General features: G+C 40.2%; 2 protein-coding genes across 2 annotated transcripts; one reads left to right on the forward strand and one right to left on the reverse strand.

The window, feature by feature from the left end:
- Nucleotides 1-7452: 7452 nt before the first annotated feature.
- On the forward strand, nucleotides 7453-8523 carry LOC149107093 (uncharacterized). Its single transcript, XM_089296415.1, has 2 exons — nucleotides 7453-7870; nucleotides 7990-8523. Exons 1-2 carry the CDS (start codon nucleotides 7497-7499, stop codon nucleotides 8039-8041), a joined length of 426 nt encoding a protein of 141 aa, XP_089152541.1. The 5' UTR covers nucleotides 7453-7496; the 3' UTR covers nucleotides 8042-8523.
- A 1818-nt stretch (nucleotides 8524-10341) lies between these two features.
- On the reverse strand, nucleotides 10342-12310 carry LOC149107094 (collagen triple helix repeat-containing protein 1-like). The gene is made up of 3 exons (XM_089296821.1): nucleotides 12295-12310; nucleotides 11901-12041; nucleotides 10342-10882 (listed from the first exon to the last, which is right to left on the reverse strand). Exons 2-3 carry the CDS (start codon nucleotides 12033-12035, stop codon nucleotides 10523-10525), a joined length of 495 nt encoding a protein of 164 aa, XP_089152947.1. The 5' UTR covers nucleotides 12036-12041; nucleotides 12295-12310; the 3' UTR covers nucleotides 10342-10522.
- Nucleotides 12311-15950: the final 3640 nt, after the last annotated feature.

Below are 15950 nucleotides of genomic sequence, written 5' to 3' on the forward strand. Positions count from 1 at the left end.
TGAACCACTCTTGACGGCTGTCCGTTCTATTGAGAACGCGGAACAAGACAACGATTCTCAAGAGGTAATAAATATAACTTAAAATGGGAGTATATGTCGGGCGAACACAAATCCGTACCATTATTTTGAAATGGGTCGTTGAAATTGAATGGAAAAGATAACTTCATACTTTAACTTACATGATTTAATCAGACCTGGAATTTGAAGACGGCTAAGGGTTTTGAAAAGAAATTATTTTGACTTTGAATTAGGTCACTGAAATTGAATGGAAAGGATAACAAACAAGGTTGGTCAATAAAGGATTTATATGGTAAAGATCACTACTTTCTTGCGGGACACAGCAGTGGCGCTTTCCATTGGACCAAAAATTCCGAAATTTTCGAAACGGGGGCAAATGGTACGACAATGGGCGCTTTCCATTCGACTAAAAATTCCGGTGTGAATTTCCGGAAATTTCCATGGGCGAATGGTACTGACTTTTCCAGTGTGGAAAGCGACAAGCCGCACAGTTTTGTTTGCTTGGAATTTTTCAATGACTTCGAGGTTTAAATCGCAAATATAGAAGCAAACGGAACAATGATATGTCGACATCGTGACTTTTTATAGACCACAACAGCATGGACCTTATACAAACCACAACGGTGCGCAGCGAAGAGGTCGGAAAACAAAGGGTTTAATGAGTCGAACAATGGTTCTGCACGCGTTATAAATCTTTGTACATTTCTTAGCCAACCTATGCAAAACAAACAAGTACACCGCAGGGGCATTATTTTTATAAAACGCTTTCTTCACGAATTTAGCTGTGGCTAGTTTTTGTCGAAATATAGCTAGAAGCAGATGTTTCCTTTTTGTTATTTGTTATTTAAATTGTTGTGGAGGGCACCATTTCATCATCCAGAAAAAAAAATCACATTACGCTACTCTGCATTATACTGCTTTGCACTGGGCTGCACTGTACATGCACTTTGCCACGGACCTCAACTTCCGAAAGAAACTTCCACTCAAAATTAGCCTCAAAATTTGCCGAAACTAACCAATAGAAAAATGAAACGAGTCTGTAACTTGTTTATTTAATAGTTTTCTGTATGTGCATTGTTAACATGGTCCGTTTGCAAAGAAGGTCACCACCGTTATTCTCAATTTATTTTTTGCATTGGTCAATTTTCTTTCAAGCAGCCTTGGTCACCTTCGCTGTTCCGTCAGTCAGTCTTGAAAGCATAACTTTCTTTTCTTTCTTTGTTATCCGGAATTAATTAAAGCAGATCCTCCATTACCTTAAGGGCCCGTTTACAAGGAGGGAGGGTTACCCTAGCAACACACCTAAAATTGAATGTTTGAGTTTTCGTGTAGAAACTAAAACATCACGTTCTTCGTGAGGAAATAGATGCCGTATGGTTGAACTCGCCTAAAAACACGCATTAAAAACGCCGCACTTTTGCGATATTCCATCAATTTAACTACTGTGCACCTTTTTTGTTTTTTATTTTCATTGGCCCAGAGACAAACATGTGATGTGCAATTTGAGTGATCGCTTATGGGAAGTCATTTTTATGGTCGTCTTAATACAGGTTATTGACCAAGCGTGAGGTCAAGATGGCTGGATGTTGGCAAAGACAAGAAAAAAGAACGAGGCCAATATCCAGCCATCGTGAACGAACAAATTTGGTCAATAGAGAATTTATATGGTAAAAAACACTATTTTCTTGCAGGACACAACAGGGGCGCTTTCCATTCGACGAAAAATTTCGAAATTTTCGAAACGGGGACAAATGGTATGACAATTTCTAGGTCCGGCAGAAAATCCGGAAATTCTTCAATTTCCGACAAGCGAACCATTGAACCGGAAATTTTGGAAATTGAGGGATGAGAATAAAAGGGAACGGAAATTTCCAGGACAAAATGTTCGAAAGTTTGAGAATGCCTCACGAGGTTGTCCTCTTTTTCGGAAATTATGTTCCGTCAGTCAGTCGTTGCTTAAAAACAGAACTGTCTTTTCTTTCTTTGTTATCCGTAATTAAATGAAGCAGATCCTCTATTACTTTAAGGGCCTGTTTACAAGAAGGGAGGGTTTTCCTAGCAACACACCTAAAATTGAACGTTTGATTTTTGGTGTAGAAACTAAAATATTACGTTCTTCGTGAGGAAATAGATGCCGTATGGTTGAACTCGCCTTAAAACACGCATTAAAAGCGCCGCACTTTTGCGATATTTCATCGATTTAACTACTGTGCACCTTTTTTGTTTCATTTTCATTGGTCCAGAGACAAACATGTGATATGCAATTTGAGTGTTAGCTTATGGGAAGTCATTTTCATAGTCGTTTTAATACGGTTTACTCACCAAGCGTGAGGTCAAGATAGCTGAATGTTGGCAAAGACAAGAAAAAGGAACGAGGCCAATATCCAGCCATCTTGAACGAACAAGTTTGGTCAATAAAGGATTTATATGGTAAAGAACACTATTTTCTAGGGGGACACAGCAGGGGCGCTTTCCATTCCAAAGCAGCGGGGGCGCTTTCCAAAAATTCCGAAATTTTCGAAACGGGGACAAGTGGTACGATAATTTTCAGGCTAAGATCCTAGACAATCCGGAAATTGTTCAATTTCCGAAAAGCGAACCACTCAAAAGGAAATTCTGGAAATTCCGGAATGAAAATCAAATGGAACGGAAATTTCCAGGACAAAATGTTCAAAAATTTGAGTATGCCTCACAAGGTTGTCCTCTTTTTCGGGAATTATGCAAATTCGCAATTTTCTATTCAGCGCTAGTTCTTTTGACCGCGATCACAGCAAGTTGGACATCTCAAGCAAGGATGACGGCGACGCGTGTATGAAAATGGGTTAATATTTTACTTTAGAACGTTTACACTTAATTATATGCCGATCAATACCAGGTACAGCTAAATTCGTCAAGAAAGCGTTTTATTAAAATAATGTTCCCGCGGTGTACTTGTTTGTTTTGCATAGGTTGGGGTAGGAAATGTATAAAATTTATAACGCGTGCAGAACCATTGTACGTATGGGTTATTGACCAAGTGTGAGGTCAAGATGGCTGGATATTGGCCAAAAGAAGGAGGCCAATATCCAGCCATCTTGACCGAACAACCTCGGTCAATAAAGTATTTATTATATGGCTTTCGGGGAAATTTTTCTTGCGGGACACGGCGGGTAGTCCCGAGCGGGCAAGATAGTTCCATCTTGCCCGCTCGGGTCGCCAATCACAGCGCAGGATTTGATTCATCTTGTCCGCTCACGGAGCTAGTCATATAATAAAACTCATTATTTAAACCCTTTGTTTTGCGACGTTTTCGCTGTCGTTGTGGTTTGTGTAACGTCCTTGCCGCCGTGGTCTATAAAAAGTCACAACGTCGACTTGTCAGTAGTAGTGGTATGGTCTAGTCCAGTCTGGTCTAGCCCAGTACGGATTTGACAGGTATTGTGATGCAAATAAAAAGGTATTGTTATAGAAAGGAGTTCTACTGTTGTCTTGAGCTTGACGTATCCATGGTAACCAGAATCCCCGCCCCCTTTGATGGTTGAGGAATGACGTCATTAATCTCGTTTCCGTGTTAGCCGAGTGAAAAGCCTGGTTTCTAACATATAGAAAGAAATCACGCAATTTCAAAGTTAACCAATTTTGACATCAAATGTTTCCCTAAAATTACAGGACAGAGACATGTGCAACTCCCTAGTGGTTTGCGCTCAACTTGTGAATGAAAGTATTTGCAAAAGTGTTTACCAATGGCACAACAGTTCAATCATGTCCACGTCCTCGTTTGTTATTCTCTCATAGCCATAGGGATCTATGACCCGTTTTTCGTACACAAGCTGGTACTTTTTCTTCTGACTGAGTGTGGCCAATAAGTACTCTTTGGAGTTTCGGGCGATGCGATAAGGGTTGTAAGTATCAGTTTGTCGCGTTTTCTCGAGAGGGCGTCCAATTTCGTCTAAACCATTTTGCCGCAACACTTGGTAATTTACCTGCTTGACACCTTCACTGTTTAAAGAGATTCCCCTCACTTTGCATTCTTCTTTTTCTTTCTTCGTGAAGTAGCCATAATTTTTCGGTCGCCCGGATGCAAATTCAGTGATGAAATCGTCTTCTCCCAACTCGTCCTTGAAATCACCGAGAAAGTCGTCAAGGGGAGGATTGTTTTCATGAGGTAAACTGGAAAAAATAATGCTGTCGGTGTCTGTGTGCTGTACTCGTTCTTGTAGCATGTCCAGAGCTGCATACAAACGAAGTCGAGCCCAACATTTCGTGAAACAAGCGATGAAAATGTTGAGGCTTGGTGAGACAGGTTCGTCATTCGATTCCTTATTTGGTCACAATATCCTATGATTGGTCAGAATAGCAAAGGCAGGAAAATCAGGACGCTGTCAAACTAGTTTGACGGCGTCCTTCACAAAGGTTGATTTCCTTATTTGGTTAGAAAATGCTGTGATTGGTCAAATATGATGTCATGCTATTGAAACGTGCTGAGCGGTGATTGTCTGATAAATTCCATATAACGTGTGGACCTGTTCATCTCCTTTACTCGCAACAATCGTTTGGTTTGAGCGCATCCAGAAAAAGGGAGAAGAAAGAAGAAACAGTATGACAGGCGAACCAGGGTTAGTAGGGAATGGCGGCGTTCTAAAATCCTACATACTTTATGTAGGTAAAAAACAAACGGCTCTTTTAGGAGCCACCACATTAATAAAAGTCAATGAGCCAACATGCTTTCCCGAGTTCTTTTAATTTTGTGCTCGAGCACGTGGAGACGCGCATTTATTATTCACAAAATCGATTATCGATCATCAAAACTGCAGCGTCATAAAATTCAGTTTGACAGCGTCCTCAAAACCAACAATGAATGTGATTGATGAACCACTCTTGACGGCTGTCCGTTCTATTGAGAACGCGGAACAAGACAACGATTCTCAAGAGGTAATAAATATAACTTAAAATGGGAGTATATGTCGGGCGAACACAAATCCGTACCATTACTTTGAAATAGGTCGTTGAAATTGAATGGAAAAGATAACTCCACACTTTAACTTACATGATTTAATCAGACCTGGAATTTGAAGACGGCTAAGGGTTTTGAAAAGAAATTATTTTGACTTTGAAATAGGTCACTGAAATTGAATAACCCTTTGTGCTTTTCAATACCACTACATGATTTAATCACAACCTGGAATTTCAAGGAGGGTATAAGCATTGAATAGAAACTCTTTTGATTTTGAATAGATCACTGATAATGAATAGAAACGAGAATGAACCTTTGTGTTTTTTATATCAATACGTGATTCAGTCAGACCTGGAATTTGAAGGCGGTTACGGGTTTTGAAAAGAAGTGGTTTTGATTTTGAATAGCTCGCTGACGGACTTGAAGAAATTCTACCAGTATACAAGAAGTTACACTAGACGGATTTATAATAAGCAAAACTATAGTGTTCACTCGATCGTATTTTATAAACCTTTGAGTTACAATGGAACCGTTACCCCTAAATTTAAGTTAAGCGCGCGATGCAAATAATTTGTCCCATTGGCCGCGGGATAACGTAATTTGCATACGGGTTGAAAACTTAACGCAGGAACATGACAATGGACTATTATCTTAAACGTTGAATGATTAGACTCTGTTATCCTACCTGAACAGGCTATTATCTTTTAAGGCGAATTGAACGGACACTTACAAGACTAATGAAGGCATTTGTCTTCATGCGAGTTGTGTAATTATTATTTATCTATAGGAAAAAAATAAGAGTAATGCAAACGTGGGACTAAAAAGCCCGGGGGTGTAGCGTCAATGCCTAATTGTCTACTGATCAGCTGTCTGCAAAAGGCCATCTTCTAAAATGCTGACAAGTCAAATAAACTTCTCGAGTGGCCTGCGCGTGTGAATGTAATTATGATAGACCAATTACGTCATAAGTTACTTCATTGGTGGTTGAAAATATGATGTCATTTTTCTGTAATATGACTGGATGTTGGAAATGTGCTGCTATTTCCTGAAATGTGATTGGTTAATGACACGAATAAAGTTGGCACTAGCTAGATGGAAATCGTTTGCAGAGGGTGGACTCCTGACTAAACTTTTGTTTCTCCAGATAAGATTTTCGCGCCATGTCCAGTTTTTTGCGCCATGTCAAGCCACTTTGAGGGCAAGCTCATTTTGTCTACGGCAAACTCACATTCTGGCCTGGACACAGTACGCGTGCTCATGAGCGATGAAACCATCCTTATAGCATACGCCGTAGAAACCGAAACCATGAAAGGTTCAGTAAATGAGTATATGTTCCCTAAGCTCTCTCTTCTTGATTCAATTTATTACTGTGATGCAGCACTTTTTGTTTAGTTAAAACAGATACTTAAACAGATACTTAACTCAAGAACGTTTCCAGTTCCGGATTCTAAAACACACGTCCTTTCCAAATCACCTTGCGAACTAAAGTCACTTGAATACAAAATTACTTTCTCGCGAGTGAAAAGTTGATTTGGGGAATTTGGGTGGGGGAGGGGTGGGGGGAGGGAGGGGCGGGGTGCAAATGAGTTTGCCGTAAGCATAACGACTATACACTCACGGTAGTGCGTAAATGACATTGTAAATAACAGCGCCGTATTCCTCCTCTTTGGGAAACATTTCATTCAAACAAGACTTACCAGTCGGAAATATTAAAAAGTGATTTCGAAATGTATAATTCTGCCTTTTTCTTTGTCCACATCACGCCGGATAAATTTAAAAACGGAGATGCATCAAATATTTTCCGTCAACACTACGCCGGAGAAAACGTAACAATCATTTGCCATTTGGATTTGTGTTTGAGGAAAACTCAGACAGGCAAGTCACATGATTATCGTGAGGCCATGTTTTCCTAAAAGCTCCGTTATCAAAATATTTTGCGTCCACTCTAAAATCAAGGCCTGCGTTTTCAAATTTCTCCTGTTTGAAGAGAATTTTTGAAAAGCTCCGTTTTCATGACGGATTAATGTAGACGGTAGACCTAACCGTAATATATAAATTTAGGCCAGCCTAAAAGCGTAGCTCCTGGGCCGGGGTTTTTCAAAGCCCGATTAAGCTAACCCAGAAAAAGGTAAAATTTTGATCTGAGTTTTGTAACTTTGCGGTGAGGTTTCTGTATATTGTTTGGCCTTCTGTTTTGAGTTTTAATAATCACCATATACACAAAACAAAACAGCAAAACACATTTGTATAGAAGAAAAAGTTATAATTCGATTAACTTTTAATCCTGGGTTAGCGTAAATTGGCTTCCGAGCAATCCTGCCTTGTTTCCAACAAGCTAACCCAATATGAGCCCGCGATCCAATCGATAACCAGCGCTTGGTCAGCGGTCAACTTCAAGAAAACACGTGACCTCGAGGAGCTGTAAACCTGAGCCCGCGATATGGTCACGTGATACTGGTCAGCGGATACCTTGTATTGACAGGTATCAATTGATCCATAACATGGATGTCCAATATCAAGGAAGTACACGGTAAACCAAGGCTGCATGTCTCTGTCAACCTATTATTTGGAGTATGGCCGCCATGTTGGGCAACTCCGCCGTCGCCGTCGTCGTCGTCGTCGTCGTGCGTACGCGCCCACGAGCAATACCGCTAGCCATGATAACCATGAGAAAATCAACTCATGGGTTTCCTTTTCTTTCCCATATGAGTATGGGGCTCCGCTTGGCGGCCCTTCGGACCGCCGGAGCTCCGCTATAAATAGGGAGCTTACGAATCGACGACTTTTGCACGACGCCGCTGTTAGATTGCGTGACATGCTCACTGCGCATGCGTTTCTGAGCACTTCCCAGCTTCGCGCCAAAGTCGACGACGTTGGTGAGAGCGATTTGCCGGCGTCTTGGAAACAGGAGGCCGTGAGGTTAGTTTGCAAAGTTTTCCCTCGATACTTCGGGTATTTTTGCCAGATAATTTAAGTATCACATTAGGGGCATGTCCTTGATGTTTGATTTTAATTTTATTTGCCTGTTTTCGTTCAAGAAACGACCTTCTACAGTGCCATGGCGAACGCTATGAGTTCAACCAACACTGAAAGCGGTCAAAGCACGACACGGTGTGAATGAAAAGCAAATTGCTGTATGAAAAATCTTTCATTTTAATCACGCTTCACTGAAATATAAGACATTTTTTGGTGTACAATGAATTTGAAAGGACTAAAAGGTTTTAGCATTCGTGTCGACAGTTAGAAACAAGGACTAGATAGCTCAACTAGAGAGCTAGGCGATTTTTCCTCTGTTGTTTTGAGTGGTCTTATAGCCAGCCTAATCTTTTAGAACCCAAATTTTTCTCGACGTACAGCTGCGCTTTCTTTTCTGCCATGCTAGCACGTTTTGTTGGTCTGTCTTGAGTATTTTTTTTCTCGAGCTCCTGAGACAAAAAAAATTTGCCGGTCGCGCATAAACGTCGTCGTCTTTACTGCGGATCGTAAATTGAAATTTCTACAGGACGACGAAGCGAGACTATAAGGTGACCCAACGGCGCCGTCGTCCGAAAGTCGTCGATTCGTAAGCTCCCTAATAAAGTAGCCAAGCGCGCGCGGCATAGCCGCGAGACGAGAAGCCTCTTCACCAGACTCCTTCCTGCCGGATCGCTTTGTTCTTCGCCGCTCGCGCGTGTGATTCAAAGGTGAGCCTGCTCGCAGGCTATAGATAAAGCTGCGCTTTCATATTTTTCTAGTGTAGTGTGGATGGGGCCTTAAATTTCGCAGTGCAAGTTAGATTGTATACTTGATTGGTAAGAATGACAATAAGGCGATCAAAAGAAAATTATCTCTTCACAATTATATTACTCAGCGATAACTAGGTTTCTCTTTTTCTTTAAAGAAAAGTCCAGAGATGTAGAACTACAATTAAGTTGAGATAATACGTAACTGCAATGATCTTACCCTTTTAGTAGTCATCTCGCCGGCTGGTACTACAAGATTCTTAAAGTATATCTCAAATATCTAACCTTCTTAGAAAAATTAGTTCCCGATTCCTCTGATTTTCACGTACTGTGAGTTTAATAATGAACTTTAATGCATTTTTGATGTGTTTTCCAAGCTGTGGTGAAAATTCCATCCACTAAAGAGATTCGAGCGCCGTCGTCAATACAAACATGTCATCTCCGAGGGTCCAGACAAAAGCGTTATCAAGCATATTGATAATTCATTTCTCACTTCCATGCAGCTCAAAAATTGTTTTAGTGTAATTAATCATCCATGAAGGCAAATTGACGGAGCTTCATGCTAAGTTGGAGCATATAAAATTTTCATATCGTGTGATATCAAGAGAAAATTTGACGACAAAAACTGAGTATGGACAATGCTTTTAAAAGGTGTAACGTTTGTACGCCTGGGAGGCAGGACCCGTCATTTCAAGGGAACAGAAAGTGGCGTGTATGTTTGCATTGCCTAATGCAGAAACAGGGAAAGTTTTGGAAAGTTCCAGTTCTCCTGAATTTTCGTTCATGTTTGCTTCATGGCATGACACCTGCGCCAACGCTATTTCTTTAAAATTTTGTAAAGTGAAACCAACGAAAAGGAATGAAACGTGAAGACTATGTGTTTACATAGCTTCGAGTAAAAGGACTACAATACCATGTCGCGGTTTATGATCACAATTTAATAAGTTGAACATATTTCATTGTCCCATATTTGTTAATTATATTGCTAAAATCTAATATAAAATGACTTGTTTTGTAAAACGTGTTAGAGTACTGTGTTAATCTTAAAAACATAAGAACTGCTTTTAGTTAAGGATTGGAAGGCGTGATGGTCTCATGGTGAATACGCGCGACTCCGGATCGAGCGGTCTGGGTTCGAGCCCTAACCGGAGACATTATGTTGTGTTCTCGGGCAAGACACTTCACTGTCACAGTGCCTCTCCACGCGGGCGTAAAATGGGAATCGGCGAATTTATAGCCTGCAAACAGGCTCACGGCGTGGACGGAAAAAATTCGGCGAGGAAAGCGAGCGGACGAGGGCGAAACTGAAGAATTCGGAGAGCGATACGATCGGGGCGGGCTCGCCGGGAGCCTGTTTGCAGGCTAACGAATTTAATGTTGGAAGTAACCCTGCAATGTACTAGCATCCTATCCAGCGGGGAGTAGAAATACTCCTAGTCACTTCACGCTATATAAACCGGAGATTAGCACCGGCCGGATGGGCAACTCTGCTCGTGTGCTCGTTTAGTCAGTAAGGGACTCGGAAACAAAGTGGTGTACCCCAAAAATGATTAATACCTGGAAAACGGCAATTAAGCTTTATCAAATTTCAGCGATAACTGTTTCACTCTCAGAAAATTCGGGACATATCTGCGACATAGAAACAAAGAATAAGATCATCAATGACAATTATTACTTTTCCCTTTTGCCTTTATTGCACAAAGAAGAACAGAGAGTGATAAACTTCTCTTAATCTATTCGCTTCCTTTGACAGCATGACTTTCCTGAGCTGTTTCTTTTTTACTTCTATTTTTCGCTGCTTAACTATTATCTAAAACACAGCTCGTTTAACGTTCCGTGAGAGCACGTCTTACTGGTCAGGTGGTGAAACCTCTTCAATAAAGATCCTTGAAGTGGAACCAAAGCCTGTATAAGCATTTCCCAGCGCCTGGCCAGTGCCCACACATTCACCGACGTTAATTTTCACCGCGACATTTCCTGCAGGAATGCCGCCGCAGTAGCCTTCAATATGGCCGTGCTCGTGTTTGTTGAGGTCTCCAGCGTGAGCCTGGTACAACGCAGCATCAATAGCACTGGGGGAGCTGCATTCGGCATCGTTGAACGTAAAATACCAACGATTGCAGCATTCGCTGCATCCGGAGATCCTGATATTCCCAGAGTAGTAGACATGTAGGAGAGTGTTACTGTGACACTTGTGGAAGTCACATGTCTGTTGATCGAGATAATTTTATGATACGGTCAGGACGTTAATGCACTTTGTCAATCCAAAACTTCAACTTTCTCTAAGGAAACCTCCGAGCAAACCCCGGCAACCCCCCGAGCATTTGAACTTTTAAAGTTTTGGTGGTTCAAATTTCCGTTCCCTGGGCAAAACGTGGCGAGCAAATTCCCCACCTCAATACCATCTCAGACGGTCAAATGCCCCTACACCCGGGACATAATGGCAAAAATGAGTTCTAGGCATCCACTGTGAATTTCCACTGTGTTCTAAGATCTGTTTTTCTATATAAATGAAAGATAAAAGTGATTAAAACACAGCATAGACCTTTGGAAGGCTATTATCTCTAGCGAACACGTTTACAAAAGAACTGGATTGTCCCTTTCTGTCTTCTCGCCTCAATATGGTTTCGAGACAATTTGTTCAAATTCCCCTTCCCATCCTTGCCATATGGTATCAATTTCCCCTCCGTCCCCCCCCCGTCCACCACTGATGTCACACTTCTCCCCCTGTACATCCTCTTGTCAAATTCCCAGGGTATACCCGGGGGAATGTTGATGTCTCTATTTGATCGATACATGAAACTTTCAAACTTAGGCTTTTCAGACACTGATACAATGATATTACGCTCAATTCCATAGTGTCACTTAAATTTAAGTGTTAAAACTATATTTATACACCGTAGTAGTATAAAGAAACGCACTGCTTCATTTAAAAATGATCTGAAAAGCAAGTGTGTATTTTTGTGGGAAAACAAACTTCTTCATAAAGCTAATGGGAATGCTCACCACATAAGAAAATCGTTAAAAATACTAGAATTTAAAATAATTCATTTATATTTCATCTAAGAGGCACCGTACCAGACTGTGTTTTCAATCAATGAGTGAAAAAGTGCAAAAGGCAAGAGAATGACTAGGTCTGTTTAAACTGCAGAGAATGTTTTTTTAACATGAAAATCAAGTGTTAAAATATTATTTTGTTAAAATACGATGACGGGAAAATGGCTCACCGCTATGACGCCTTTATCCTTGCCGTCCTCTTTCTTCCAAGTACACTCCTTAAATGAGGCGGCAAATGTCTGATGGCACAACGAATTAAAAACCAACAGGCACAGTGCAATGTGCAGGGCAGTACTGTGAGCCATGGCAGTCTGTCAAATAAAGACCAAACAACAGTTTTGACAGAGATGCAAGTGTTGTTTTCTTACACCTCAATAGAACAACAAGCTCTAGAGCACTACTACAAGTGGACGATTGGCTTTTAGTGATGGATTGACGCACTCTTCAATGGAGTAAATAGTTATTATTCGGCTTCAACACTGAAATTGTAAGTTGAAAGTGATTCACTGATTGTGCGTTTCGTCGTCCTGTTATTCAAGTCATCACTATAACTGACAAACATACCGTCTCCAAAGCTGAATGTTACCCGGTTGCTGTCTTCTTTTCGCCCTACTAATCTGAATAACACGAACGTAATCTTGAAAGCACCTTATATAATCAAATAATAACATAAGAAAGCAGAACTTTCTCAGTTATTAATTTGTTTGTTGTTCAATATGTAGCTAGAGGCAGATCTTTCCTTTTTGTTATTTGTTATTTAAATGGTTGTGGAGGACACCGTTTAATCATCCAGAAAAACAATTCACATTACGCTACTCTGCATTATGCTACTTGGCACTTGAGTGCACTGTACATGCAGTTTGCCACGGACTTAAACTTGAAAAAGAAAATTCCACTCAAAATTAGCCTCAAAATTTGCCGAAACTAACCAATGGAAACATGAAACGAGTCTGTAACTTGTTTGTTTACTAGTTTTCTGTATGTGCATTGTTAACATGGTCCGTTTGCAAAAATGCTCACCACCATTATTCTCAATTCATTTTTTGCGCTTGGTCAATTTTCTTTTAAGCAGCCCTGATCACCTTCGCTGTTCCGTCAGTCAGTCGTTGCTCAAAAGCATAATTTTCTTTTCTTTCTTTGTTTTCCGTAACTGATTGAAGCAGATCCTCCATTTCTTTAAGGGTCTGTTTACAGGGAGGGAGGGTTGCCCTAGCAACACACCTAAAATTAAACGTTTGACTTTTCGTGTAGAAACTAAAATATTACGTTCTTCGTGAGGAAATAGATGCCGTATAACAAACATGTGATGTGCAATTTGAATGCTCGCTTATGGGAAGTCATTTTCATGGTCGTCTTAATACGGGTTATTGACTAAGCGTGAGGTCAAGATGGCTGAATATTGGCCAAGAGAAGGAAAAAGAACGAGGCCAATATCCAGCTATCTTGAACAAACAAGGTTGGCCAATAAAGCATTTATATGGTAAAGATCACTATTTTCTTGCGTGACACAGCATCGGCGCTTTCCATTCGACCAAAAATTCCGAAATTTTCGAAACGGGGACAAATGGTACGACAATATTTCCAGGGAAAGGTCCCAGAAAATCCGGAAATTTTTCAATTTCCGAAAAGCGAACCATTAAACCGGAAATTCTGGACATTCCGGGATGAAAATCAGATGGAACGGAAATTTCCAGGACAAAATGTTAGAAAATTTGAGTATGTCTCACGAGATTGTCCTCTTTTTTTGGGAAATTATGCAAATTCGCAATTTTCTATTCAGTGCTAGTTCTTTTGACCGCGATCACAGCAAGTTGGTCATCTCAAGCAAAGATGACGGCGACGCGATCAATACTAGCTACAACTAAATTCGTCAGGAAAGCGTTTGTTAAGATAATGATTGCGTGGTGTACTTGTTTCTTTCGCATAGGTTGGGGTAGGAAATGTACAAAGATTCATAACGCGTGCAGAACCATTATACAACTCATTATTTAAACCCTTTGTGTTGCGACGTTTTCGCTGCCGTTGTGGTTTGCATAATGTCCTTGCTGCCGTGGTCTATAAAAAGTCACAATGTCGACTTATCAGTATTAATTTGTTTGTTGTTCTATATATAGCTAGAAGCAGATCTTTCCTTTTTCTTATTTGTTATTTAAATAGTTGTGGACGGCACCGTTTCATCATCCAGAAAAAAAAATCACATTACGCTACTCTGCATTATGCTACTTTGCACTCGACTGCACTGTACATGCAGTTTGCCACGGACCTCAACTTCCAAAAGAAAATTCCACTCAGAATTAGCCTCAAAATTTGCCAAAACTAACCAATGGAAACATGAAACGAGTCTGTAACTTGTTTGTTTACTAGTTTTCTGTATGTGCATTGTTAACATGGTCCGTTTGCAAAAATGGTCACCACCATTATTCTCGATTTATTTTTTTCGCTTGGTCAATTTTCTTTCAAGCAGCCTTGGTCACCTCCGCTGTTTCGTCAGTCAGTCTTGAAAGCATAACTTTCTTTTCTTTCTTTGTCACCCGTAATTAATTAAAGCAGATCCTCCATTACCTTAAGGGCCTGTTTTCAAGGAGGGAGGGTTACCCTAGCAACACATCTAAAATTGAACGTTTGAGTTTTCGTGTAGAAACTAAAATATTACGTTCTTCGTGAGGAAATAGATGCCGTATGGTTGAACTCGTTTAAAAACACGCATTAAAAACGCCGCATTTTTGCAATATTCCATCAATTTAACTACTGCGCGCCTTTTTTGTTTCATTTTCATTGGCCCAGAGACAAACATGTGATGTGCAATTTGAGTGCTCGCTTATGGGAAGTCATTTTCGTGGTCGTTTTAATACCGGTTATTGACCATGCGTGAGGTCAAGATAGCTGAATATTGGCAAAGACAAGAAAAAAGAACGAGGCCAATATCCAGTCATCTTGAACGAACACGTTTGGTCAATAAAGGATTTATACGGCAAAGAACATTATTTTCTAGGGGGACACAGCAGGGGCGATTTCCATTCGACCAAAAATTCCGAAATTTTCGAAACGGGGACAAATGGTATGACAATTTTCACGGTAAGATATTAGAAAATCCGGAAATTTTTCAATTTCCGAAAGGCGAACCATTCAAAAGGAAATTCTGGAATTCCGGGATGAAAATCAAATGGAACGGAAATTTCCAGGACAAAATGTTAGAAAATTTGAGTATGCCTCACGAGGTTGTCCTCTTTTTCGGAAATTATGCAAATTCGCAATTTTCTCTTTAGCGCTAGTTCTTTTGACCGCGATCACAGCAAGTTGGACATCTCAAGCAAGGATGACGGCGACGTGTATTCGAAAATGGATTAATATTTTACTTTAGAATCTTTCCACTAATATGTCGATCAATACCAGGTACAGCTAAATTCGTCAAGAAAGCGGTTTATTAAAATAATGATCCCGTGGTGTACTTGTTTGTTTCGCATAGGTTGGGTAGGAAATGTACAAAGCATCTATTAGCATTTTTGATGTGTTTTTCAAGCTGTGGTGAAAATTTTATTCACTAAAGAGATTGGAAAGCCGTCGTCAATACAAAAATGTTATCTCCGAGGGTCCAGACAAAAACGTTTTAAAGCATATTGATAATTCATTTTTTACTTCCATGCAGCTCCAAAGTTGTTTTAGTGTAATTAATTATCGATGAAGGCAAATTGACGGAGCTTCATGCTAGGTTAGAGCATATAAAATTTTCATATCGTGTGATATCAACAGAAAATTTGACGACAAAAACTGAGTATGGACAATGCTTTTAAAGTGTAACGTTTTTACGCCTTGGGAGGCAGGACGCGTTATTTCAAGGGAACAGAAAGTGGCGCGTATATTTGCGTTGCGTAATGCAGAAACAGGGAAAGTTTTGGAAAGTTCCAGTTCTCCTGAATTTTCGTTCATGTTTGCTTCAGGGCATGACACCTGCGGCGATGCTATTTCTTTAAATTTTTGTAAGGTGAAACCAACGAAATGGAATGAAACGTGCAGACTATGTGTTTACATAGCTTCGAGTAAAAGAACTACAATACCATGTCGCGGTTTACGATCACAAGTTTATAAATTGAACATATTTCATTGTCCCATATTTGTTAATTATATTGCTAAAATCTAATATAAAATGACTCGTTTTGTAAAACGTGTTAGAGTACTGTGTTAATCTTAAAAACATAAGAACTGCGTTTAGTTTAAGGATT

The sequence above is a fragment of the Orbicella faveolata genome, unplaced genomic scaffold (genome assembly GCF_042242905.1).
Source record: "Orbicella faveolata isolate gen_17 unplaced genomic scaffold, um_ofav_v1 contig_27, whole genome shotgun sequence".
NCBI lineage: Eukaryota > Metazoa > Cnidaria > Anthozoa > Scleractinia > Merulinidae > Orbicella > Orbicella faveolata.